The sequence below is a fragment of the Nesoenas mayeri genome, assembly GCF_963082525.1.
Source record: "Nesoenas mayeri genome assembly, chromosome: 3".
NCBI classification, from domain to species: Eukaryota; Metazoa; Chordata; class Aves; order Columbiformes; family Columbidae; genus Nesoenas; species Nesoenas mayeri.
The window spans coordinates 25,257,948-25,284,584 of NC_137544.1; the positions used below are offsets into that span (position 1 = coordinate 25,257,948).

At 41.3% G+C, this 26,637-nt stretch overlaps 1 protein-coding gene across 5 annotated transcripts in view; it reads right to left on the reverse strand.

The window, feature by feature from the left end:
• GCLC (glutamate-cysteine ligase catalytic subunit) overlaps positions 1-26,320 on the reverse strand; it is a 34,544-nt gene extending 8,224 nt beyond the window's left edge. For 2 of the 5 annotated variants that reach the window (XM_080340990.1, XM_080340989.1), the window contains exons 1-11: positions 26,095-26,320; positions 12,315-12,427; positions 11,101-11,283; positions 8,116-8,229; positions 7,224-7,282; positions 6,996-7,132; positions 3,682-3,756; positions 2,712-2,828; positions 1,710-1,848; positions 1,066-1,178; positions 313-405 (exon numbers count right to left, since the gene is read on the reverse strand). In XM_080340990.1, coding sequence (XP_080197116.1) covers positions 313-405; positions 1,066-1,178; positions 1,710-1,848; positions 2,712-2,828; positions 3,682-3,756; positions 6,996-7,132; positions 7,224-7,282; positions 8,116-8,229; positions 11,101-11,283; positions 12,315-12,427; positions 26,095-26,244 — 1,293 coding nt within the window. In that variant the 5' untranslated portion in view covers positions 26,245-26,320. Of the gene's footprint in view, positions 1-312; positions 406-1,065; positions 1,179-1,709; positions 1,849-2,711; positions 2,829-3,681; positions 3,757-6,995; positions 7,133-7,223; positions 7,283-8,115; positions 8,230-11,100; positions 11,284-12,314; positions 13,123-26,094 lie in introns of those variants that run through there. The other 3 variants (XM_080340991.1, XM_080340992.1, XM_080340993.1) reach the window with 3 other exon arrangements.
• Between the last annotated feature and the right edge of the window lie 317 nt (positions 26,321-26,637).

The window sequence follows — 26,637 nt, forward strand, 5'->3', positions numbered from 1 at the left end:
GGAAAAGTACTGGAGAAAGACAGTCCCTAGAAGCTAAATGGAGCTTTGTTTCCTGTTGCTTTAATACAAGCCTAATTCCTTTCCCCAGCACCCCAACTCCATCAGCATGTTTTGCTGTGCTGCAGTGGATTCTCCTGTCAGTTACATTCCCACAGTCCGTCTGATTACACACTGCTGTCCACTTCCCTCGCCTCTGGCAACTCGGGGGAAAAACCACAGCATAAGTAAGGGTTTGATACTGGATGGCAGAATGCCTGGTACTCTTCTGCTTAAAAGGAAACGTGTTTTTGTGCATGCTGATGCCTTCCTTACCTCCATAGGTCTGAATTCCACCCTCCATCCAATATCTGAATTTGGAGGAGGTGGCTTAAACCTCATTGTCTGCCAGTTTGTAGACTGAATATTCTGCAAAGCACATAAAATAATCCATCACAATCAATATAAGCATCATTCTATAACACTACCTAAGAAAAATAAGAAGATAACTTGAGTCCTAATATTTGCCTTGGGACAGCCCATCAAGTTAGAGAAGTGCTTCCAAACTAAGCGGCATGGCTTCCTAAAAACCACAGTATAACTACCTATCCTAGGAGCAAATATGTTACACTTTCTCATGCCGTTTTGCTTCAGGACTACATATAACATACTAGCAGGCTGAGATTTAGCTGACATTTTTTTTTTAATGAGTGATTGATGGATCCCAAACTAAAAAGACCTACTATTATCATAGCTATTATTTCATAAAGCTGTATAAGAAAGATATTTATATATAAGTGTCATGCAAAACAGTTTCTAGGAAGCCATAAAAACAGACAGTTCCCCATAACACAAATATACATAGCTATAGTTTGGGCCCTTGATATTCTATTGGGTTTAAAGTATAAGCCACCACCTTCTACTAAATAAATGATGAAGCAAAGAAATGTGCTAATACCTGCAAAGTCATATGCTAAAGAACTAGTTGAAGTGAAAAATTCAGGAAGAAAAAACTTAGCTAATATTAAGTAGTAAAGAATAAGCAATTTTATGTATATATTTATTAAATTCCTCTAAATCAGACACAACCTCAAAATGGTCGGATTCATTTGCATCATCTAGATGTATTTTCTCCTCAAACAAAGTCAATGGGTCTCGAATGAACAAGTGTGCAATATGCTGTGCCAAAAGGTGATCAATGCCTACAAAATGAAAATTCAAACAAACAATTCAGACATAGCAAATCAGGCTCTAGGAAACTATTTGTTTTATAAGACTGAAAACACCCAACTCTGCAATGCTACCTCAACCCACCACATCCTGTTAAAAGCTTAGATGATGACTTCGGGAAGGAAGGAAATGATTAAAGAGAGAGGAAAAAAAAAAGAACAAGTTCTTGTTTGGAAATGGCAGCTGAATATTGGCATGGCTGCCATTCTTCCTGTTTTCTGATGCACCTCTCTGCCCTGTTTCCTAAAGCAGATCTGCTCTCTCCACAAGGATAACACATTAATGCGTCAAACACTGGGCTTCTCAAGCTGGAATTAGGCAGTTTCCATTACAAACAAAAACTTTTTAAAAACTCTCAAGACCACGCTACACAGATATTTCCTGAGTAGGAGTCCTTCTGAGGGACACACAGTGATTGAAACAAACAAGAATGAAAAATGTAAAATAACCCCATACAGTGCAAGCATAATTCTTAACCTGCTCATAATGAAGCAAACACTTACCTTCCTTTATTAGGTGCTCGTAGATATCTTTGTCTATTGTCAAATCAATGTCATTGTATTTCTCACCACATTCAGATAGATAACTGTCTATGGAATCATATCTGGATTTACTGATTCTATAATGGTTGTTCTTCAGTGGCTATATAATTTAAGAATACAATATTTTAACAGCTTGTTAACAATGTTACCTAAGTTTTGCTCACTAATGACACTTATGTGAGAATTATTATCCTGTTTAAAAAACGCTACAGCCTCAAAATTATTCAACGCATGAGTCTCAAATAGCTTAACAGAAAGCGATCCTAGAATTACGACTATTTTGTTTGCAGATATACTTATCTGAGCAAAAAAACAGCCATCACACATTGACTAGAATTCTCCAAAAGTGGAAACATTTTCCTGATGTAATGTACCATTACCCCAAGTACCTAGAAGGTGTTACTATACCTATTGCAACAGTTACCAATACAGTTTCACTATGCACACATTGTCAGAGATGCTCTTAAAATGGGTAATTCCAATAAATACTTCAAGTGGATTTTTAGAGATTATTATTTTATTTTCTGTAATTTTGTAATTGCCTTGAACACCAATTCCTGCTTACAGAAACTCCTTAAGTTCTGACAACTGTCTCTTTTCACATAGTTCTAGTTTATACTACTAGATTACTCAGCAGCATCCGCTATTTAATCCAAAGCAATTCTTGCTTTTCGGGCTCAAGCACAGACTGGAAAGTTTTATCTCAGAGGGACCTTTTCGGCAAGCTGCAGAGAAGTCAGTGGAGTTTTACCGAGATTCCACACTTGACTAAAAATATATATATGCTAACATAAACTGTACAACCAAAGTGAATGTTTACACCATCTCTTCTATATTTACTGCAAAGACTGCCACATTCCCTCATCAGGGATTCTGATGACCACAAGCAGAATTTGATACTAAAGGAGATTTAACTTTTTTTTGTCTGAAAAATACCAGACATCTGCTACTAACATTACTTACCTCCAGCCCTCTCTCTTCTCGCGTTCGATCATCTACAGATGCAGAGATTACTCCCCAGCGACAGTCAATATCAGACACGTAGCCTCTGTAGAATGGAGATGCAGCACTCAACGCCATCTAAAATAAACCAGCATGATATCAAAATAAAGGACAAGCCAAGGAAGCAAAAGCAAAATACAACCCCACTGGAAAAGGAAACTTGCTGGCTAGAAATAACTGATGTACTTCGGTTTAACATACAGCCAAAGCCCCTACAATCACAAATCTCTCAACTGCTATCTCCAGAAAATGCCTAGATGAAGGGTTAGTATTAATGAAGTGGCCATCTGATGTTCTCCAAATCTATTATCCCCACAGATCAGCATTTAAGGAACACAGACAGATGATGATATAGGCAGAAGCAATTTTATGACAAATCAGCAAGTATTTTGCTCGCCTACTTCCAAACTCTAAAAGTTTACCTGGTAATCATTGTGTTTTGTTTATTTTTGCTTAGCCAAGGACCTTAGCAGTACAGCTGGAACATACCTCACTCAGAGCAGGATCTGCTCACCACCTACACCAGAACAATACTTTATTTTGATAACACCTATTTATAACCACATGCTTACAAAAGAGACAGATTTAAACAACTCAAACCTTCCGTAACAACAGACAAGAGCTGAAAAAATAAGAATTATTTTGCGTGAGCTTGTCTTTTTTTCCCCCCAAAATGACACAAATATATTTCTAGAACTATTCAACAAGAGTCTTGTGCATGTGGGAAGGAGGGCACAGGACAAAAACCAGACATCGTCTGCTTTGCGGTGTCACTCAGACATTAAATAAATCACACTGCTCATGTGACAGCCTAATAAGCAACTGACACTTGTGAGTAACATTCAAGTTTTTTCTAATTTAGATTTTATTTTTTTACATTTATTAGCTTTTGCACAACTAAGAGCTGATGTGATGGAAGACCATTACTTACCACAATGGGGCAGATCGTGGCTAGCTGATCATAGAGATATCTTGCTTCCGAAATGCTGCAAGCCTGGAATGTTACCTGTTGGAAGAAGTGCAATTGCTGTCACGATTTCTATTATCGTAGTGCAAGCACAGTCTTCCTAGAATTAGAATCAGTGATATCATAAAAATATTTGAATCCTGAGAATTTTACAGGGTTTTTTCGGTTGGTTGTTTTTGGGTGGGGTTTTTTTGTTTGCATTCCCCTCCCATGCCCCAATCCTTGCACAAACTTTTGCCCCAGCTGTCAGCAGGATTTATATCATAAGCTTCTTTCCACACCCCTTCCAAGTTCATTGAAAGATTTCAGACCACAATGCTTCAGCTGTGAGGCTAGATATACAAACACTTGCCAGAAGCAAAGAAAACTGAGCCAACATCTACAATACACATGGGTTGGTAATGCACCTTCAGGAAATGAGCCAGGAACCTACTTACTTAAAACAACAGTCAGAAACTATTGTAGATGTAACATTTGTTTTACATGACAGTTAATCTTGTTTTAAAGAACATTTCAGGATGCCTTTGTTTGATCCTGCAAAAGCACGAAAAACACACGTCTTCAAGTCTACTACTGTAACTTTTATTTTAAAAAAGTCCAGTTTTGCTTGTATCAGAGGCCAAGACATGGCAAAAGATGGAAAAGAAATGTTATTTGCAGAAGCCATTAACAATGTGGAAGCCTTACCGCATACAGGCCACTGGAAAATGTAACTTCTTTGGAACTTTTGGTGAAATTTGCTCAGAGCAGCAGCAGCAGCAAACACAAGACATATTTCCATTAACAGACCTTACCCCCCTGACTTCCCAAACTGGCACTTTATGCATTTTAAAAATGCAGAAGGGGACTGATGACCTCAAAATTGTTAAAAAACACTACACAGAATAAAAGCCTCTCTCTCCTTCTTCAGAGTTTACATATTCGTAGATCAGAGGATAACTTAGATGGGAGAGTACCCCTATACCACTCTCATAACATTGTACAAGAGGCTTCAGCTCTAAATCACCATTGCTGCTTGTTATCCTGAAGAATGCCAGCCCAACACAGCTCTTCCATGGATTATAACTATAGAGTCCCACAAAACGTACAGATTCTTCTCAGTTTGCCACTGAAGCCCAACCCAAGTAAGCTTAAACCCCAAACAAGAACCAAAAAATATACACACAAAATCAAGCCAAAAAACCCCAACAACAAAAACCAAACAAACCCACCCCCCCAAACACAAGAACAAGAAAACCCCCCAAATTTGTGTTTGCTTTGCAGCCAACATTCATTAAAACACCCCAAGCCATAAAAACGGTATGCAGTATTCTGGGTCTATCCTTCAAAAAGCTATCAAAAAAAGAAAAAATAAAAACCACACTTTGAAAAGACAAGACTAATTCTCTTGCACAGAAGCAGCTAAGTAAGAGTTCTTATCACTAATTCCTGGGCAGCCTGCCTTGGGGCAGGGGGTAGACAGGACACCTACACAGCGACATTCACCTCCCCTCCCCTTTTACGTTTATTCCGAATCACATTAAATCTGGGACTCCACCTGGTTTCTAGCCAAACATCCCATTAGAGAGGAGAAGGGCAGGGCTGTAGCACGGCAGGGACTGCGGAGAACAGGGGCTCATCAGGCAGAGGGAGGCGATGCCTTGGAAGGAGCTGGAGCACAAGGCTCAGCATTCGCAGGTGCTGAGCCTCCAATCCCACCACCCCAAACTTGTCAGGACATTGGCTGTGACCTTGGGAATATACCTAACCAACTTGGTACATAGTGAGAAAACAACACAAAAAAAACCCAGAAAAAAACAAACACAAAAGGAAATATGTGTACTGCAAACTATCTTACAGAAAATAGGTGGGGAATACATGTTTTCTTCTAGTCAGTTTTCAAAAATTATCAGTTGATAAAGCTTATAGCACCTACCAGCCTTGTTTTCATTCTCCATTTGATGACAGCAAGACTACTAAATTTGACCACTGATTCCAAGAATGGGGAATAGTAAAATGGTGCCGCATGAAAATTAATTTAATACATGTTTAAACAAGTTCAAATGATGACTGAATGGTAAGGCTGTATTTCTTTTATTCATCTTAAATAAGAGAGAGATGGTACAAACCAGACCATATCGAACCTACCACCTTGTAAAAACACGCAGCATTATATATGCTTTACTAACTCAGACTCTCCCTAGTTTACCCTTAGTGACAAGGGATTTTGCAGTTCCTCAGTCTCAAAGGGAAATGCTTTGAATGGGTTTATTTCTGCCAGTGCTGTGAAACAAGAAGAGCTTAGTGAATTTCCTTTAATCCCCTAGAGACTAAACACCAGCCTCTTCCTAGCTCTGCTTCCAAGACAGTGGTGGCAACAGGCAGATTTTATCAACAATCAAACACATCGCTGCTACCTAAGGCATCAAACCCTTGCATTGGGTTACTATGACGGACAAACATTTAAAACAGATATTGAATGAATTAAAGCACTCCAAAAGACTCACCACTTAAAGAGAGGACACTGTAAGATAGTAGTAACTCAAGCAAGTGAATGAAAACAATAAAAAGTGAGTATGTGTTAGTGGCAGAAAACAAAAGCAAAACCAGCTCCCAACATGCAGCAGCAGAAGGCAGCTACCCATGTGGATTCAGTAGGCTCATGGCACAAGCAGGGAGAACACAACTTTTTAACAGATAGCTAAAAATATTTAAGAATGAGAAATTTTATACAGGAGTTCATACTGTTTGTAAATAAAATAAAGTTACATAGAACGTCAAAGCTACTTATTTTTAAAGATATTCCAATGACTTCTTATCAACTCCTTGCTTTTGCTGTTCTAATAATGGGGAAGAGGGGAAAAAAATCCAACATGAATAACCAAAAACCTCCACATACTCCTATAAGACACCTCAGTTTTTGCTCCCACAGCATCCTTTATTCATGCCTGAAAGATGACCACAGTGGAAGATGATCTTTAACACTTAGAAGTGCCAGAGTTCCAAAAGAAGTTGCTTGATCAAATGGGATTTGACCAGTTCAAGAAACCTCTTCAGCAAGGCATCCAATTACATTTGAATCTTGGCAGAAAATAAAGATAACGCAAGCAAACAAACCTGGATTTTAAGACTGAATTACCAGCTCTAAGATTAAATTTGCTGTTTTATTCCCTGTTTTGCCACTCTGAAAATGTATCAGTTGAATTAAGCTAAAAAATTAGACATAAGGCAAGACTTAAAAAGGGAAGCATTTAGACAAGACAACATTCCGTAACATCTTGAAAGGAGACGCATTTTACCTGAAGACAACAGTTTCCCATTCCAAAGCCCATAGCATCCATGTATATATAGTCTGGCTTAGCTGCCTTTGCTGCTTCTCCATCATCGTTAGGAAATGTTTCAATAAATGGTGATGGTGTGTTCTTGTCTTTAAATACTGCGTGGAAAATGCAGGTATTCAGTAACCCAGAGCATTAGATTGAACAATTATTTCAAAAAAAGAAAAAAGATAAATCAAATTTACTCACTTGGTACATTTATCACAACCTTCTCTCCTCTTCGGTGCCGAATGTTTCTGGTCAGTGTACTATGACAAAACAAAAAAGTTTGTTGAAATATCTGAAAATTTATCTTTATGTAAATGTTTGTTGTTTCTCAGCAATTCTCACGGTTTCAGAATGTCAACTTTCTATTTATTTTGAGCATTTTCCTTTAGGACACTTCTTTTCCTAGTTTGAAACAGATTATAATGGATACAACACCAAATTTTTCTTCAGCTAGGTCAGTCTTATTTTGGTGGATTTCACAGCACTACGGTGACAAAACAGGCAGAAGTAAAAGGCCAGTAACCTGAAGAATACAAGGGCAAGTGAAAAGGCACGCTTAGTTTTTAAATAGGAATATTTTCATTCTCCCAAGTCTCACCTTACAATGAAAATCCCTATCAGACTGTACAAGTAGTTTGACACCACGCTGCATTTTGGAACAACTAGAGGAAGTCACGGAGTACACTGAGATGTTGCTGCGACAGACCCGAGTGAGACCTGGATTAACTGTGGTGGAAGTGTTCAGCCCTGGGATGTCAAACTGGAAACAATTTTGCAGTAGCATAATCAACACCTTGTGCCCCATAATGGCGTGAACTGTTATATAAAGTTGCTTTTGCCCCGTAATGGCATGAATTACAATGTAAGGTTACTTAAGCTTAACAGTTCACTTTGAGTCACATGAAAATACACGTCAGCACAACCATCTCTGCTCAAGTCCTTGTGATACCTGCAGTAACTAGCCACATAGATATCTATTCCAGTAATGTAAACAAACTGCAAGTATACCTCTATTTAGGTCCAAAAAAATATTCAGCTTCTCATTCATTCACAGAAAAATATTCACTCTCATTCACTCCACAAATACTCTTACCTAAATCTAGGATGTTTATTGATGGCTTCATCTGGAAAAAAGAGGGATTTTGAAGCTCCTCCTTCTACCGGCGTTGGCTTATGTTCTGGCAGCGTAAACCCAGGACACCCTAACCTAGATGAGACAACGAGATCCAAGCTATAATGAAAACAGACTGTGATTCTAAAACGATCAGATGATCATAGATAAGGATTCCAGTAGACAGCAGAATAGAAATAAATTTGTAAAAACTTGCAGCTAGACTGAGTATTTCTGAAGCACTTTTCAAGGCTGGTACCCATGCATGTGGAATTGCCAAAAAGATATCTTAAAACAGTTGCTGTTAAAATGTCAGTGCCTTCCAACAACTATCATCTGTGGTGGTTAAAATAGACCTTTTTCTGTGTTGTTTTTAAACTGTCACTTTATTATTGGACAGTAAATGTGGACCTTTTCAGTGGTTGAAGCAAGAAACTTCATAGTATTATGCAGAGTACACACATATTTTAGTGTGTTGGCACCTGTCCTTAATAACAACACTCAGCTGCATTCTGTGCCTTAGAACAGTTTCTCTAGAGGGTATATGTTATTGTTGATTGCCGCAGTAATTCATCCAGTTCTGCTCCCAACAATCTACTCCTGTTAAAAAGATGTACCTAACCAACTCTGTAAGAATTAGACATAGTTTCAAGTGATACAAACTATTGTGAGCCTTGGGATGTATGTAATTTAGGAGCTCTGAAAAGCCCTGTTAATCAGAGAATTGTAATAGGCAAAGAAAAATTACAGCTATTAGATGTAAAATGCCTTACACCTATCACCTTACACCTACACCTTATCTCTCGATAAGCCAGTAAATCTGCATACAACCCTTCCCTTTGGAACCTCCACTATAAGTTTAAGAGTCACCTGAAACAAAAATAATTAGGTTTGCAGTACAACTGAGACAATGGAACATTTGAGAAGTTGGAGGTAAAGTTGTAGAATATTAACTTCTCCATACTGCATAGTATAAAGGACAAAGACTGTGCTATCTTGAGAGGCTCTAGTATTTGAATGCATATAAAAAAGGATTAGCTGATGCAACAACAAGCAAACTACTCAAAATACCAGGAAACACGTTTCTGGAAATATTATTTATGCTCAGCATGTAATTCACTATTGGTTTCTTCTTCCTGTTTTAGTACACAAGTTGTTTTACAACATCAAAACCCAATTTAATCACTTAGGTAAGCCCAACATTGTAAAATGCATCACTCCAGTCCTGAGGAAAGAAAACAGATTTCTGGTTCAGTAGCGAGGGCTCAACAAGTTAAGAACTACGGATACTGATTTAGCTTCTAAGCTAGTATTTTTTAATATTTAAGCATTTTCAGGTTTGTTCATTGTTAACTGAGTAATTTGAATCAGCCTATTTCTTTACCTTCTGTGAGCACTCTAACATTTTTCTTGTTTTTTCAGATGCACAGAGTTTTTTTTATTATACACATATGTATCTACAGATGCAAACAGACATGTGTATATGGTATTGTAGAGAGAATGTAGCAAGAGAACCTAAAGCCACAAAATCTCAGCAGTGTTAGTGAGACTCCAGTCAAACTACAGGGACCTGAATAGCAAGATTGCAAAATGGGGGAATAAGAAACTAAATCGCCTAGGGAGATCAATCTCTGAAGAATGAAACTATGTTTGGGATAATTCGTAAATAATAAACCAACTAATTTTATTATTTACTGGCTTTCACTGAAGTCCAACAGCAATGTAAAAAGTATTTTTCTGTATCTACAAAGCGATGAAGAACCCCTCTCCCTTTATTCTTTGCACAACTGGGTCTGAAATGTTTGCATGTAAGATTAAATGACAGTCTATTTGTAAGGTTGCATGGAAAAAACAAAACAGAACAGAAAAAAACCCCAAACAAACAAACAAAACCACCAACTAACAACAAAAAACCTCACCACAATTCCATCACATGCTGAGAACTACCTAACCACTGGACTTCAAAAAAGCTCTTATTACTTTAAAGATATCTAGTACAGCTGTCATAAAGAGGAAGCATATTTTCTCAACAGAGCGTTCTTAAAATAGCATTCACGGGGCATAAGGGTGCAAGGTACCTGAACTTTGTTCCTAAGTCACACTTTGTATCGCTCTTGCTCTCAATGAGAATTTAGTGCCACTGCATTCTGTGCTATACAAGAAATCAGTCAGTGAGGCCAGCTGCTTCTCTTCTACTACAGACCATTTTCTTTTACTATTTTAAGCATAACTATCTTTATTCCTTTGACTGACCGGGCTAGTTAGAATGAACATAATAAAAATCCCTGCCTAGAATTATGTTTGAGAGGAAGATCAGAAAGTACCATTTATCCTAGTTAGCATAGTACATCCTGAACTTCATTTCTTCAAGAGTCTCTTTGCAACAATAAAAAAAAGAGGAAACCTACCCTTTGTAAGGGTGTTACAAACCCAGAAGAAGTGCACTCCTTTCTAGATTCAGAAAGTACAGTATTATAGAAGTTTTAAGTTTTCAATTTGTAAGGATAATCACATTCCTGTTGTACTGTGTGCTCCAAGCCACCAAAAGAAGTTTGCACATGCTTTAGTGAAAAAATAGTGTTAAAAAAACCACATTGGGTACAAACCTGCAATGTATAGACATCAGAGGTTTGCAAAATAGGTGAAACAGAAAACTTTTATATCTGATTTGCCATATCAATTCAAGATGGTTGACTACATACAATACTTAATGTTACAAATATTCAGGTGTTCTCTCCTAATACAAAATCATCACAGATTAGAAGCAACCCAAAACCATAAAATATGACTATTTGTTTGTCTTGTTGCAATACAAATTTTAGGAAAGACGACTGAAAAATTAAGTCAAAATACTTCAACTGAAATGTGTTTTGCTGAGTTTCATTGTACAATTTAGCTATATGCAGCAAGCAGAAAAAGCATATAAGGAGAACAGCAAACAGCATGACCCTTCAGCAACCACCTCACCTTGGAAATGATGTCACAGTGCAAACAGCCTCATTTTCTTTGAGCACAGAAGCGGCCTCTTGCCGCCTTTTCCTCATGTTGTCTTGCACAGTGTTGAATTCAGACATGGTTCCCCCATACGGTTGCCCAGGAGTCCCTTCAATCATATAGCTTCCATACTCTGGTCGCCAGAGTGTTGGGTGGCTATAATAAAACAATAACCTCATTTCAATATTTCTACAACTTAAAAAAAAAGATGGATTATTTGCAAGAATTTCAGAAATGAATGCAATTTGCAAGAAAAATCTCCTAAAGCTGCTTATTTGGTAGAGTAACACAATGTATCTGCCAATGTGCTTCACTGTTGGGAGGCAGCAAAAAGAAATTAAGGCACAGTTTGGCAGTAGGAATTGTTGCCGTATAGTGCAATAGGTAGGATTCAATCCCCTTTAGCACTTGTTTCAAGCTTTGTTTCAAGCAAGGACTCCTTGCAGGCTTTCAACAGTCACTCTGTCAAGGAAGACAGACAGGGAAGCCTTACTGGAAGATGAGGTTAAGGTACTTAGAAAGAAGAGGACAGGTCCAGGGCACAAAAGCCTTTCATCACGACAGCAGAGTTTCTTCACCTTCCTGTAAGCTGTGACCTGGTTTTGGCTCTCTTCAGTCAAAGCACTTTGCTGCCTCTGGTCTCATTTCTCTGCTGCCATCAACTAAAAGGTAATTCACGCTTCTCTGGCTAGCTGAGAAGGGATATGATCCAGTTATTCCTGAAAACTCCATGGGAGAGGATGGGGAAGAACTGCCCTTATGCCTACCTGCCTAATTCTGCCAAAAACAGCAGAGTTGTTACTACAGACAAGAGGCTTCCCTGTGCAGCCGTCACTTGTGAGGGATACAGGGGTGAGTGCACACACTTTACGGGGCAGGGGAGGTTGCAGCATGTGGTTACTGCATACAGACAGACAAAAAAACAGAGCAAGACCCAACAAATACCCAAACTGCAACTGCTGTGGGCTCACCCTTACATTCTCCTTTTTTTCCAAGTCATAACACAAAAGGTACACCGACGGTTTATGAGTGTGCTGAAAAATCTTCCACTTCCTGCACCCCAGCTTTATCTGAAAATATTGCTATCTGTGGCTTACAGTTTTACTGACAGCAGACTTGAAAGTTAAGCCAGGTCTACAAAATTCTGTACAGTATCATAACAAGAGGAACAGGAAACAGCTACTCACTTGGGGTTTACCTTCTCCCCCTTGTCTTGCAGTGTTTGAAGAATGTCTTCACCACAGAGCAACAAGCGCACTTTCTTATTCTCATGGTCAAATTTTACTAACATATATTCCACCTTGTAAAAAAAATAAAAACAAAATGAACAATTAAATGGTAAGACTTTGTTCACACACAAACACATTGGCACATAACTTTAACCATCAAGTAAAAACGCATCTCTACAGAAGCTTAAAAAACATCTCTAATTATGAATGCAGTAAACAATACCACAGAAGATGGCTGCAGGCTTATTTCAACTTGAATGGAGAACTGAAATTCCTTGACATCATCCTGCAAAATGTTTTCCCTCAATTTCTAATTGTGGATATTTTGTAAAAATATTTCTGAATTTGTATTTGCCTCCACTTTTCAGACAAAAAAAAATGAAAACCCTATGCAAGCTATTAACCACAAACACATCTTTGAGTTACAGTCTCAGCTGCTGACAAAAAATAAAACCAAAAACAAACAAAAAGAAAAATTCTACAAACATGACATCCATTTATATCCATCACTTGTTGGAGCTATTTGGGACTAGCAGGACAGAGCCCCGTTTACACCCCAGGAAGCCCAGAGTTGTTACAGACAGCATCAGTCCTGCTGTTAACACACTCCAGCACACTCGGCACAGCACAGGGGTTTCCACCCATCCTTGGTCCAGCCCTGCTGCCGCCTTCCCTTTCCCTCCTGCCCAGCAGGTACCTTGCCCAGGGCCCCTGTGCCCCTGCACCCCTGTCCAGGCTGAGACCTCCAGCGCTCCCACTGACACTTCCAGGCAAGAACTTGGTCCAACAAGCTGCTGACCACAGCACTGCCAACCCTGCTTCCAAGCACCAGAGAACACTGTTGTCCTAACAGAGATTATCCACAAGCAGCCAAACCTGGAACACCCTCATGTCAAACTTTCTAATCTCCACGCATACTTGGTATCAAAGCTCCAGTAAGGACTTTCAGAGTGCCACTGCATACAGCAACCTAACAGCTGCCTGGAACTTAAAGCCCTTTCATACTTACTGACACAATCAATTTCCCAACACCTACTTGCTTTGCATTGTTTAAGAAACATCTTCCAAGCACAATGTGCTGCCTGCCATGGAAAAGCAGAAGTCATACACAGAAATGCATTACGAGGCTACTGGCTTGGAAAACCCCAGCCAGACCAGCAGCAAGACATGGTGCCCTTTGTTGGAAACTCTCAAACCACTGCCTCTGAGACTTCCACAACTTCATCACCCTGTGGTTAACAATTCAGGCTGCGGTTCCACAGGGAGAGCTTGTCAGAGGTTTTGCACCATGCTCCTCAGCGTTATTTTCCAACACTGCCTAGAACCACATCCACCGGTATTTACCAAACACCTCTGGTCCAGTCCCAGGAGCTGAGATTCAAGCAAGATACTAATGTTAAAGTTGCAGCATATTAACTTGTAGCAACTTCTGTTTAGTACATCAGTCTGACACATATAGTTAAGCAGCATGCCAGAACAGGCAATTTGTGCAGTATTTTCCAGCACACTCTTAAGTAGATTGGTGGGCTTCATCTTCTTTGGTGGCTTCTTTGGTTCATGGAATAGTTATTGCTAGCTACCATGAAAATGAATATAATTCTCCATCAGGATTTGTGATCAAGTAACAAGAAGCATTATGCAAGAGCGCCTGTATTAATAATTCTACAGAATCTGATTAAACACAAACTCTGGAGGGACTCATTCAGCAATTATACACGTATCTGTATTTTTTTCTTAAGACCAAATATTAAACCCTTGGAAAAAAAAAATCATTTATAGTTTCTGTTCAAGACATCATTTTTTGGTGTGGTATATTTTGTGGTTTGTATGTGTTATGCCACAATAATCTACTTGAGATAACTACAGATAATAGTGAACCAGACCGCACTCCAGCACTGATTTACTTGTTATCTAGTACCAGCCTCTCCAGTGACACCTGAGCCATGATTGTTGCCAATAAAAAGAGACTTCTCTTGCACCTTACAGTTTCTTGCCATGATCAACAACATCTCCTGCTTTGGAAAAGCACCATCCTCACTCAGACCCAGCCTAAGCGAGAAGAGATAGGCAAGCGCACAGTTCTCTATGTCCTACAGATGGACACGTGAATGAGTGTCAAGCCCAGGGCACACCTGGCCTCTGATCACACCGCCCACGGGGACGGGCATGGCGGAGGGCAAAGGAACTGCAGCTGCACTCCAGAGACCACAAAGCTGAACGTGTGCCCACTGTTACATGGATATATTACTGTGATTAACCTCCAGTTTTAAAAATCCCTCTGCAAGTGCAACTGCAATCGGCTGATAGCGTGAACGCTGCAATTCTCTGTAAACTGTAGTACAAGTTTCACAAACGAAAAGTAGCCCAAAGTGTAAAGAAACACTAAGCCAAGAAGGCAAACCCAAAGAAATTAAAATGTTTCATAATCTGAGGGCAGCAGTGAATATATTGCACTCATGCATCTAGCTTTAGAAACAACTACTACTCTTTGCCTCGGGAAACTGACCAAATCTTCAAAGCTGTCTTAACACACAAAAGATCTGCCATTAATTTTAATGAGAATAGAAAAAAAGCTTCAGATAGGTGCCAACAATTCCAAGTAACCCACAGAGTATCTTGCCAACAGAGAGACTGACTGAATGGGCATCCTTAAAAAATTTAATTTAAGCTCATCAAAAGATTTAGCCTACAGCTAGAAAGAGAGAAACAAATTCAGAGTTCACACATTTTTACGTTTAACTTCAACTCGTCGTTCACAGACTTCTCACATGTTTTCTATCCACAATAAACTTCAGAGAACTACAGCCAAGCTGAAAGCATCAGCATGCCTAGCAGAGCTTCAAGAGTCCAAAAGCCAAATCTGCAGGGTTTCACCCAACACTCATAATTCATCCTTTTGCCAAGCTCTTTCGAGTTCACTTTTCTCCGTAATTTTAACTAGTCTCCCTAGCAAGCAGTACAGTGCACATCAGGTCAAACTACTGATGCAGGCGGCTGACAAGCAGCCTGTCTAGGAGCTGGCCAGGGAAGCGCACCTGGTCATGGAAAGGCAGGTAGTCACTTTGGACCCATGTGCCTCGCCAGTGCCCTCATCCCATGCAAACCCTGCACACCTCTGTGCTCCAGTCAGCACCTGCTGCACAGCTGTGAGAAGAGATGGCCTCCCTGCTTCTCCCTGAGGACAGACAGACACACACCACATCGCTTTAGCAGATAAACCTCTCCAACCAGCCCAGGGCTGTCTGGCTTGCACAATTGCTGTGGGACCCAACCAGAAGAACAGGAGAAGGAACAATAGTTTGGCAAGCAAGGCTGCAAGGCAAAAGCTGTAAATCCATGCAAGCACAGAGAGCAAGCCTAACAAAATAATTCAAAGTTAAATGCATTAAAAAAGCAAACAAATTCTTAGTGAAAGCAAATAATTTAACAGATCTACCCATGAGCCTACACAAAACCACTATTATTCCCAGGCTTCCTTCCTCTCAACCACTGACTAGCGACATACTTCACCTACAGAGGACTTCCAGGCCAGCTCCTCTCCACCGCCATATCTTCTAGGGAAGGACCATACACCATTAGCTTGCCAGCAGGACAGCAACCAAAATGGCGTTACTTCACTTGTCATGATTATTTCTCACAATTGGGTATCAAAGAAATTCCAGGCTTCTGAAAATTCTTTGACTCTGTAAATACAACCATAAGTGAGACCTCAAAGTCCCTCAGCTGGGGAGGAGCCAAACCAGCCTCCATGCATTAAGCCAAACAGTTGTCCTGGACTTGCCCACTGGCAAAGTGAAAGGTGACTGTTCTCTGGAAATGGGCAAGCATGTCTGAAATTGTGTCTGAATGCCTGAGTTATCTGACCATAATTACGCATATTATTTCTGCATAAAGCACGCTACTTACAAATGAAGAAATCAGACGAGCAACTCTTTAGTAGCAATTCTGAGGAAGAAGGAGAACCAAAAGGTGACACACGTCCCACGTATGATCACCACCCAAATACTTGCCTTGGCAATGGTCTGTTTTCTGACATCAAAACCCCTCTTGCAAACTCAATTTAACACCATCATGCTAAGTACACTTGGAATAAATCCTATCTAATGGTTGAGAGTAAACCCTCTGGTGCAGAATTCATGTTAAAATCATTTTAACATTTGAAGTGTTTACCACAAGGTATTTCTGCATATGAAAACATGGGTAAGCATGGACTTGAGAGTAAGGTGCTGAGAAGATTGTATAACAGAGGAAAATAGTTTATGAAGAATGATCTGAAGAGAAGCTTTTTTGAGAGTGAGACAATGCAAGTCTGGATGCTCTCAACCTGTGAAAAACTGTTCCCCCGTTTGCTTTTTATTACACTCCTGATCATCCATCAGCTGTGGATGCACCATCCCTGAAGTGTTCAAGGCCAGGTTGGATGGGGCTTTAAGTAACCTGGTCTAGTGGAAAGCGTCCCTGTCCACGGCAGGAGGATTGGACTAGATGATCTTTTAAGGTCCCTTCCAACCCAAAGCATTCTGTGACTAAAAATCCTGGCCATGGGTGACCACAGACCACCACTGATCCTCAATGACTATGTTATGAACAGTTTATTTCTCCTTCCACTGGGCAACTATTGCCACATACACTTGGAGCAGTTGTTAGCGGTCTCCTCATACATACCTCACCTTGGGTCTGGAGGTTTAAGAGAAGCTGAAATTTTTTCCTAAACACCCAATGAGGTCTCATAGCTTTTGTTTACTATTACCAAAAGTCACAACAACATTTAATATAAATATTTTTGTGCAGTATTGCCTCCTGTATTTATGTATACAATAGAAAATAGAGATAAACTTTACTGTCAAGAGCATCAAAGAAACGACACTAATTTCACTTGTTATTAAGCTCCATTATGGGAAAAAAAAAAGTAGTTCCCCTGTACATTTATTAATCAGTTAATGCATCATTAAAATACTACATATCATTAAAACAACAGTCTACAGGAGAAAAAAGTTTTAATAATTTGACTGTTCATTAAGGAACCTCTGCCATGAGTTTTCAGCATTAAGATGGGAAAAGACGATTTTTTTTCTGTAGGTACACATACTTCTGATGGATGCAGAGTGTAATACTCATGAATTTTTTTAAAAGCAGTTATTTTCTCACCACTACTGTGCTAAAACATGGAGCCACAGTAATAACCAGCTGGTAATGTACCTTTAATGAAAGGTTTACTGGCCCACAAAGGCAAGCCTATGCCCTAAGGGAGCAAATTTCAGAGGAAAACAAGTCTGGAAGTGCCACAGAGGCAAAAAAGAAAAACTCCTGTGACGCATTAAAGACAACCGCAGATAAAAAAAAAACACTAAGAGGATGCAGGGGCTCTCAGTCAACACAGCCAGCCCAGGCTAAGTGCTCCAGCCTGTTCCCCCTCCTGCTTGCCGACATCAGCGCTGCAGATTTCCTTCTTAGGCACATGATACGATACAAGTAGAGATGTCCTGTGCTGCACACACCACAAACCAGGAAACTGGCTTGTTGAAAACTAAAATCTAGAGGTTATAATCATTTGCATTCTGCTAAAGAACAAGACATGGCTCGTTAGAGAAGCGTCTCCTCTTTGACTGCAGTACTATATAATACCTGAAGTAGTAGTATAAAAAGACAACTAGGATAATTTTCATTCACTTATGAATTTCTAGATTAAAAGCAGAAATGAACAAGTGGTTTTGGCAGAACTATGCTTTCTGTTCCCCACAGGCTAGACATTTTTATGGACTACTAAAAGATCATTTACTCAACCGTGAAACAAGACACTGCAAGCTTCTAAGTTGTCTCTTGCATCACAAAGTAAGAAGAAAAAAAATACAACAAACAAGAAACATCAAGAATAAAATCCTTCCTGTATCCATCCTTCCTACTCGCTCTCTCTTACATTGTTAAATAAAATAATGTGTCTGCACAGCAAGAAGAGGAACTCCCGTGGCAAAAGAGGAATTAGGATGGAGCAACAGACAACAATCCCACGACAAAACCATAGCAATTCACTTGACATCCACAGAAAGAAGTTCACTGTGAACAAAATATTTCGCTATCGGAAATATACAAACAGCAGATAATTTAAGTGTCTCTTACTAAGATCTGAGATTGTGAAGGAGGAAATCAATGCATTCCATGAGGGCTGGTCACTATTTATGACAAATCACAGCTTTTTTAGGGCCAAAAACACACATACACAAAACCTAAGCACAACACACAAGAAAACCCCTCCTCCAAACTGGTATCCACAAACTGCAAAAATTAGCCTTAGAAAAAGCATCTCACTATAACCTACAGCAAGTCCTGCACTGTCACGTGCAGTGCACCCAGTGGCAAAGCACCCAGGCGATGCTGCAGCACAACTTGTGCCTGTCTCATCACCCGGCCATGCAAGAACAGAGCATGAGGGAGATGAAGCAAAATAATCAGTCGTCAGGAGGTTAACACATCACGTACATTTTGAGAGCTAGTGGGTTTAGATGTAATTCCGTAATTTCCCTGATGTGAGGATTAAAACTGGGTGAAAGAAGTAGTTTCATGAGCATCAGTCAAAGCATCCGGGGAAAGAATGAGCATGGAGTGTCTTCAAGGGCACCTATTTTGTTCAAGTCAAAATTTAAGGAGTTACGTTTGCACGCATTAGTGTACTCATTTTAGAGGTTGCATATATATACTCAAGGCTGTTGTGAGCTGATGATGCATTAATATCATACCTTCAGACCCTAACCCAGAAACACCACTATGATAGATAGCAGGTGCAGCTACAAAAATACCAAGGAAGCCCTAAATCCATTTGTAAACAAATAATGTCAGTGTCCCTTTATTTAACCAAATAAAGCTCAGAGAGGAAGGATGAAGGAGCAGACACATGACGAATAACCAAATCATTCACGAGTGCTGCTTCCCCCCACGTGGCTAGCAGGCGATTACATCGGTTCAGACAGCTCCATTCAGATGTATTCGCACATGCTGTGGCTGGCAGGGAGCCTTCACCAGGAATTTCTGCATGAGAGAAATTCAAAAACACATTCTGTTTGGGGAATTTTGCTGGGGGAAGGGAAGACTAAAAGTAATTGTCTTCAAATGACAAGAGCTCAAATGTAAAAAACCATAATTTTGTAAGACTTCAGGCTACGTTAGCTTTATTATAAGCACAAGATCTCCAGCAAATGCTTTAAAACAAAGCAATTTCTGCACACCAGTATATTGCAGCAGTTTGTACAAAGTGAGAATGTGAGATCCTCATCATATTGATCATAAGTCTGTATAAGGACTTGGCTGAATTTTTTTTAAGATCTGTTACTGACAGCCAGGAAAATAGAACTACTTTTTGTGATTATTTTATAACACATATAGTAAAAAGCTAGTTAGAAAGTTTCAGACACCCATAAAAGAAGCCCCATGAGTCACTCGACAACTATCCAAATGGTTTGGATAGAGGGACATACATTTTGCAGCACATGGAATTTAAAGAAACCATAATAAACTGTCTGTTCTTGTCATCCATGTGTCTATCTCAGCTTCAAAGCTATCACATGGCATCTTGTTCTACAGGACATCTAGGCTTTGTAAAGTAAGTAATTATCTTAAAAGGACATCTGCTGCTTTTCTGTTCCACTAGGTTAGCCAAATGTTTTGTAAAATGAGAAAAGAACACCACCTTTCCTGTACACCATGATGCTCTCTGAAACTACTGCCTCTCTTATCAGTCACAGTCCTTTCTTATCTCTATTTGAATGTTTCCGTGTGCACGTGTGTCTCTCACCATGCCTTGCTGTTGTCTTTTAGTGAAGAGATGACCAAAACTTTATCTCTGCATTTTCGGGATAGTGGCTGTACTTATTTCATGCAGCTGGTAAGCAAGATTCACTGTTGTTAAAAAACACCCTAGATTTTGTTCCTGGTTTTAAATGGGTGACAAACAGGAGCCTCAAACTGTGTGCATCTGAACCCAAATCAATTTCCTTAAGATGCAGCAATTATTTTACCAGTCCAAAGTTCTGCAGACTGTGGTGCAATGTTACTGATCATATCATCTGTATATTCCTACTGCTCTGAAAAAAAACAAACCAAACCAAAACAACAAAACACAACATACACAAGCTATAAATTGCAGCAAGACATTAATGCAGCAGCTAAGTCCCTGAGAAAAATCATTCCAAATGAAAAGAGTTGACTCCACAGCTCAGCCTTTCATTAGGAAAAAGGAGAATGCTTTAAAGACTGTCATGCATCTTCTAATCACAAGTAGCACCTTTGGAACATCCTGGTAAGAAATCTCTGACCTCTCTTCTTGAAGCATCCAAGAAGGGCTGCTTTGCCTCTTGCATGAGGAAGTGCTCAGCAGAAGATGTTCATTTTAATCCTCATTTAACTGATTTACCAGAGATAATTAAAAAAAACCCTAATGGATAAGTAGAGAAATGAACCAAAAGTACAGAAGAAAGATCAAAAGAAGGTTAAAACAGACTGAGATACCATGCAGGAAAAAAACAAAGTATGAAGTCAGGAAGACCTCAACTTGCAAGCAGTGAGGCAGCACATTCTTCATACTGCCTCAAACATACAATTCATTATCAAACCAGTTTAAAGGCCTCCAAATTTAATTTCAAGTCTCCATGAAGAAAATAACTTTCTAAAAGCTGAAGATGCTTATTGTGTGCTATGTCCCAACACCAACAGGAACAAGACTTGTATGCAACAAAAGGGTCATTATGTCCAATTTCACTGCACAAGGCTGGGCAAGTCAGACTGCCATTTCATTCACATACACTTTCAAATGAAACTGTCATGTTTTGTCCATGCTTGCTTTCTACACCCTTTCTTCTGAGTGAATTTCCCCCTATCACGCCTTTCTGGACATTTTCATATGCTGAAGCAGCTCTTCCTTACTCTTTATTGTTTCTTCGTCTCTGTTAATTTTCCTTTTCCAGCTCTCCTTGCTTATATAATTTCTTCCCAGTCCAGATAGGTGTTCAGCCTGGAAAAAAACCAACCTGTGCCATTTAGCAGCAAAACAGACTGCAGAAGAGAAGTATTACATGTATGTATGCATACATATATGTATGTAGCTATGCATGAAGTGCTGCGATGCGTACACTCATGTGCATGCTCAGCACAAAGCAACGGCAGCAAGCCCAGCTAAGGGCCAGCCATTCCACTTGTCTGATCAGTGTCTGCAATAAGCTGCACAACAAAATTTAAGCAACATCCGTCAGCTAGAGGAATGCAACCAGCAGACAAGGGGAACGGAACAGCATAGGAGATTGGTAATGTGCTGGCACAGAAGAGAGCTTTTGGGGACAAAAGCTGGGAAGCAGTAGAATAGGCTTTGTCTTGCTCTCAAAAACCCTTTAAACTCTTTTGGTACCATGAACATCTGCCAAGTTGCACAAACTAATCGTTTCACATAGTACCTACTAACTCTACTGGAGTTTTAAAACACAGTTGAAAATCTGCAGGTTTTTGCATTTGCTGCACAAAAAAAATCCCAAACAAAAAACCAAAAGATCCCACAAAACGAAACACAAACCAAGACGTAATGATGACTACTCTGCAAACGCTAAGATATACATATATGGTTGGATGGGCAAAGAAGATGAAAACACAAGGAGACCACGAGATGGTACTGGTTAGCGCAACAGGGTCTCCTCAGAAGATCTAATTGCCGTTCAGCTTTTGTGGGCATTAAAGCAAGGACAATAAGGAGAGGTTTGATGAGGCATAATGAGATAGCTCAGTGTTTTTTATTTTCCACAGTCAGAAGAAGTCAAGCATAAACAAGGAGGCCAACTGTCAGTTTTAAATGAAGCAGAAGGATGATTAAGAGGCAAAGGACCTTTACCTGCAGGTTCACAGAGACCTTTACAAATGTATTTTTTTTAAGCAAGTGTCCTGGTTTCACCTGGGATAGAGTTAATTGTCTTCCTAGTAGTCTGGTATAGTGCTATGTTTTAGATTAAGTATGAGACGAATGCTGATGACACACTAATGTCTTGGTTGTTGCTAAGCAATGTTTATACCAAGTCAAGGACTCTTCAGCAAGGAGGCTGGAGATGCACAAGATGCTGCGAAGAGGGCACAGCCAGGATAGCTGACCCAAACTGGCCAAAGAGATATTCCACACCTTATGATGTCATGTTCAGTGTATAAACTAGGGAAAAGTTAGCTGGGGGACCACTGCTCAGGAACTGGACAGGTGATGAGCAACTGCATTGTGCATCATTTGTTTTAGATATTCTTTCATTATTTTTATAATTATTATAATTATTTTCCCTTTCTGTCCTATTAAACTGTCTTTATTTTAACTCATGATGTTTACCTTTCTTCTGATTCTCCTCCCTATCCCACTGGTGGGGGGGTGAAGTGAGCAAATGCCTGTGTGTGATGTTTAGCCACCTTAGCAAGTCCTAGTCTCTGTTACACTCACATTTACAGACTTCTTTTTTTAATCATTGTGAAGACTTAATTGTTGTGGAAAACAGGGTAAAAAAGAACCGTCCCCCCCCCAAAAGACAACAGCTAGTTGGTAAACCTTTTGGTTGTACTAACCCTACAAGGGAGAAGAGGGCTGACTTTTCAAGAGGTAGCAGAACCAGTGTTTTGACCTTTCCAGCTCTTTACTCAGGTGATTATGGGACCATTAGGGAACACCATCCTGCAACCCAAGTTGTGATGCTGCCTCACTTCCTTTAAAACAAGTGCCACCATCCTGCCCTGTTAGCACTTAGCTTCAACACTTTTGTCTGGCACTCAAGGAACGGAAAGCACATGTCAATTCCTCACACATTTTATTTCTTGGGACCACAGGGAATGGAGTCCCCAGGAAGTTACACGCACTCCAAAGGACCAGCACAGCTACAACACACAGGGAGAGGCAGAGTCCAGTTGAAAACGGATCCCAAGCTGGTGCTACGCTCATGAGTAAACACAGGATTTCTTTTCCACAATTGCATCAGCTAAAGCATTCACATATCTGCCCTGAAACACAATCTCAGTATATGCTAAAAAAGTTGGGTTTTTTCTTCAAAAGCATTCATTAAAAATGAAGGAAAAAAAAAAAAAACAACAACAAAAAACCCCATCTTTCGCCAAACTTGTTTTCAGAAACATCTCTCAAATACAAAAGTAATTTTGTTTATTCTGATTTAATCTCTACCATTATGTGAGGGCTGTTCTCTTCGTTCTTGATTTCTATCTCCAAGAGGTTTTTAAGACAATAAAGCACCCTCAGGCTATGACTTTTATGTATAAAAGTCAAAGTGCACAAAAGGCTTTTTATGGAAACTGTCCAGCTAGTCAGTTGATTCATCTAAGCTGCATGTAAATGTGGCGCCACCTTCTAATAACTAGATATTTGAGAGGAAAAATGGAAAACAAATTTACTGCTTTTCCTGGTAGTCTATCTACAACACAGCTGAAATAAGTTATGGAGACAGGTGTTTCTTTTCTATTTGCACAAGAGCAGACTAGCAGCAAGTATCTGGTACACTAACACTTTCATTCCTAAATGCTGTGTTATGTAAAAAATAATAAAAAAATGCATGATACACTGGGATAAAGATAAGCTGCCACATTTGAGTTTATTACCACTTGCTAAAATCTGAGGTAGATGATGAACTGGGTTACCTGAACTTCTCTGAATGTTCACAGGAATTTCAAATACAGCTCTTACCTCCTTATCAGAAACATGGCAGTAATCATGCTGCTCTTAAAATTCTGCCTATAGCAACACTGAGCAAGACAAAACAAAACTGCAAATCTCATTAAACATAATGCACCACCATTTACAAAGCATAAATAGTTTCTTCAGTGGGGTCCCCATGCCAAAGGAAGAACAAGGCTCCTGGGGTGCAGTCTCACTGTAGAGCTGCAGGGGCTGGTTCTGCCCTGTCCCCTTCCTCCACACGTTCCTGCTGCTTTCCTCACATTAAACAGAACTTGTTGGATCTCACAGTGAAACAGCTGAAGCTCTGCTGAGAAAACAAATCACCCTAGGAAACTGAATGGGAGAAGAGTTTTCTGCTGGGTTAACTTCTGTAACTCAGGTAGCCAGTAACACAAGGAACGCAGAAGAAACACAAACCTGGAGCAAGCGGAGGGAAGCCAAACCAGCTTGCTAGTAAATCAACCTTAGCTATCTTGTGAAATCTCACCCTGAGAAAGCCAGGACAACTAAAATGTAACACCCATTGGAAAGTGAGTAGCCTGTCTTAAAGATTAATGAGAAAACCCTAAAGCTAAGTCTCAGAGCAATACAGAGACTCTGCTCTGTCTATACTCCTGAACTTAAGAATGTTTGTGAGGCTCTTCTATCAACATAACTTCAGTCATCCAAAAGGTGTAAGAACACAGAGACAACAGACAAGAATAGAGGTAAGTATATTTAAATTTCCTGAGCCCACACCACTCTGGCTACAAAACCCCGTGGTGTAGACTAGATGTGCTGGCAAGCATCATTCCCTCCACTGGATAGATTTTAGTGGCCAAGCTCCCACTCACTCCTCTTGAAAGCAGCTCCTGTGCTCCAATGCTTGCCTTGCTCAGCTATGTTATATATGACAGCAATTCCTTTAAAGAACAGACTAAGAGCCAAGGTATCTTAAGGTGCACACAGGTAACAGCATTTACCTTTGGCAAAGAGTGTCTGTGAACAGCTACTGTCACCACCCAAAGTTTTCTGACAAATGTCTTTGCCATTCAGAAAGGAAACAGAGCATGATGGAGATGTGATGGCTAAGCCCCTATACTGCTTGCTTTCTACTCTGCTTTTCAACTTCTCTGCAGTCACGTCACAGACAGCCCCAAGTGTCAAACACCCGACCACACCAACACCACAGCAGAGAAGGGTTTTCGGCTTTTCCTGTCTCCAGGGAAAGCCGGGACCCTTGGGAAATCCTGCTGATCAACACAGGAGTGAGCCCCTGCTCCCTGTAGATTGCTGTCAGCCTGGCACACGATTCAGCACGGGTTTGCATGGCAACACAAGTAAGGCCCGAGGATAAAGTCACAGCCCTCTGGTGCAAAGTACCCATAACAAAGTTCAAGTCACAACCCAAGCGATTGTTCTCACTCTTGTCCGAAAAGCTGTCCCACTCACGCTGAACACCTGGAAGGCTCTGGAGAAAAGCAAGGCTCGTCAGGTCCCTCTTCACAGGGGCAAGCCCGGACCACGGAGCGACCCGGCGCATGGTGACAGGGCTGCCACTGCTGAGCTCCCGAACACCTCCCATCCCTGTTTCCCTCGCTCCCCTCCCGAAATCCAGTTTTGAGGCTGAGCTGGTGCTACCCCGGAGTTTAAACACTGACACGCTTCAGTCAGACCTCACTCTACAGAAATAAACAAACTGAGCAGTGCGAGCAAGTGCTGCCAGGCATCACCACTCCCGGGAACGCGCCTCCCGAGGGCGGGTTTGCAGATGCCCGATGAAGCACCGAAAGTTATTTAAGCGGTTAAAAACCACAAGGTAACACCGGGGCAACCGTGCTGCGCAACCGGAGGCGGTGAGTGAGTGAGCGAGCGTGTGCGGGGAAAACAAAGCACCGCCGGGCAGCCTCAACTTTCCCCTCTGGCCGAGCCGCCGCGGCCGGACCCGCTCCAGGGCAGGGCGGCGGGCAGGGCCCGGGCCCCGGCGCGGGGCCCACCCCGCCGCCGCGGCACCTGCGCCCGGGCGGTGGAGGCCGCGGCAGGCCGGGCCGGGCCGCGCCGGGGTCTCACCTCGTCGCCCCACTTGAGGACGTCCTTGTGGCGGTCGCGCACGGCGCGGTAGATGTGCAGGAACTGGAGGATGCCGTGCCGCCGCACGTGCTCCGCGTGCCGCCGCGTCTCCTCCCAGCTCAGCGGCGAGCCCTGCGACAGCAGCCCCATGCCGGCCGGGAACGGGAGCCGAGCGGAGCCTGCGCAGCGTGCGGAGCGCTCTGCGCCTCGGCGGCGGCGGGAGCCGAGCCCGGCGCCACGCGTGACGGCGGCAGCGCGTCACGCCGTGACTCAGCACTTTCCGCCGGCAGGCCCCGCCCCCGGCCGCTGCGGGCGGGTTGAGGCGCCCCCTGGCGGCGGGGCGGCCCGGGCGGCTGCCGGCCTGGGGACTGGGAGCGGGGCCTGTGGCGGCGGCTTCTCAGAGACCCCGGGGCTGGGCGGGGCGGGGCGGGGGGAGCGCCTCTGGAGAAGCAAGGCCAGGGGAAACCGCGAGGCCGCCGCTGCCCCGTTACTTTCCCGGAGCACGCCCCAACATGGGAAGGAGGCGTCCCTGTCCTGCGGAAA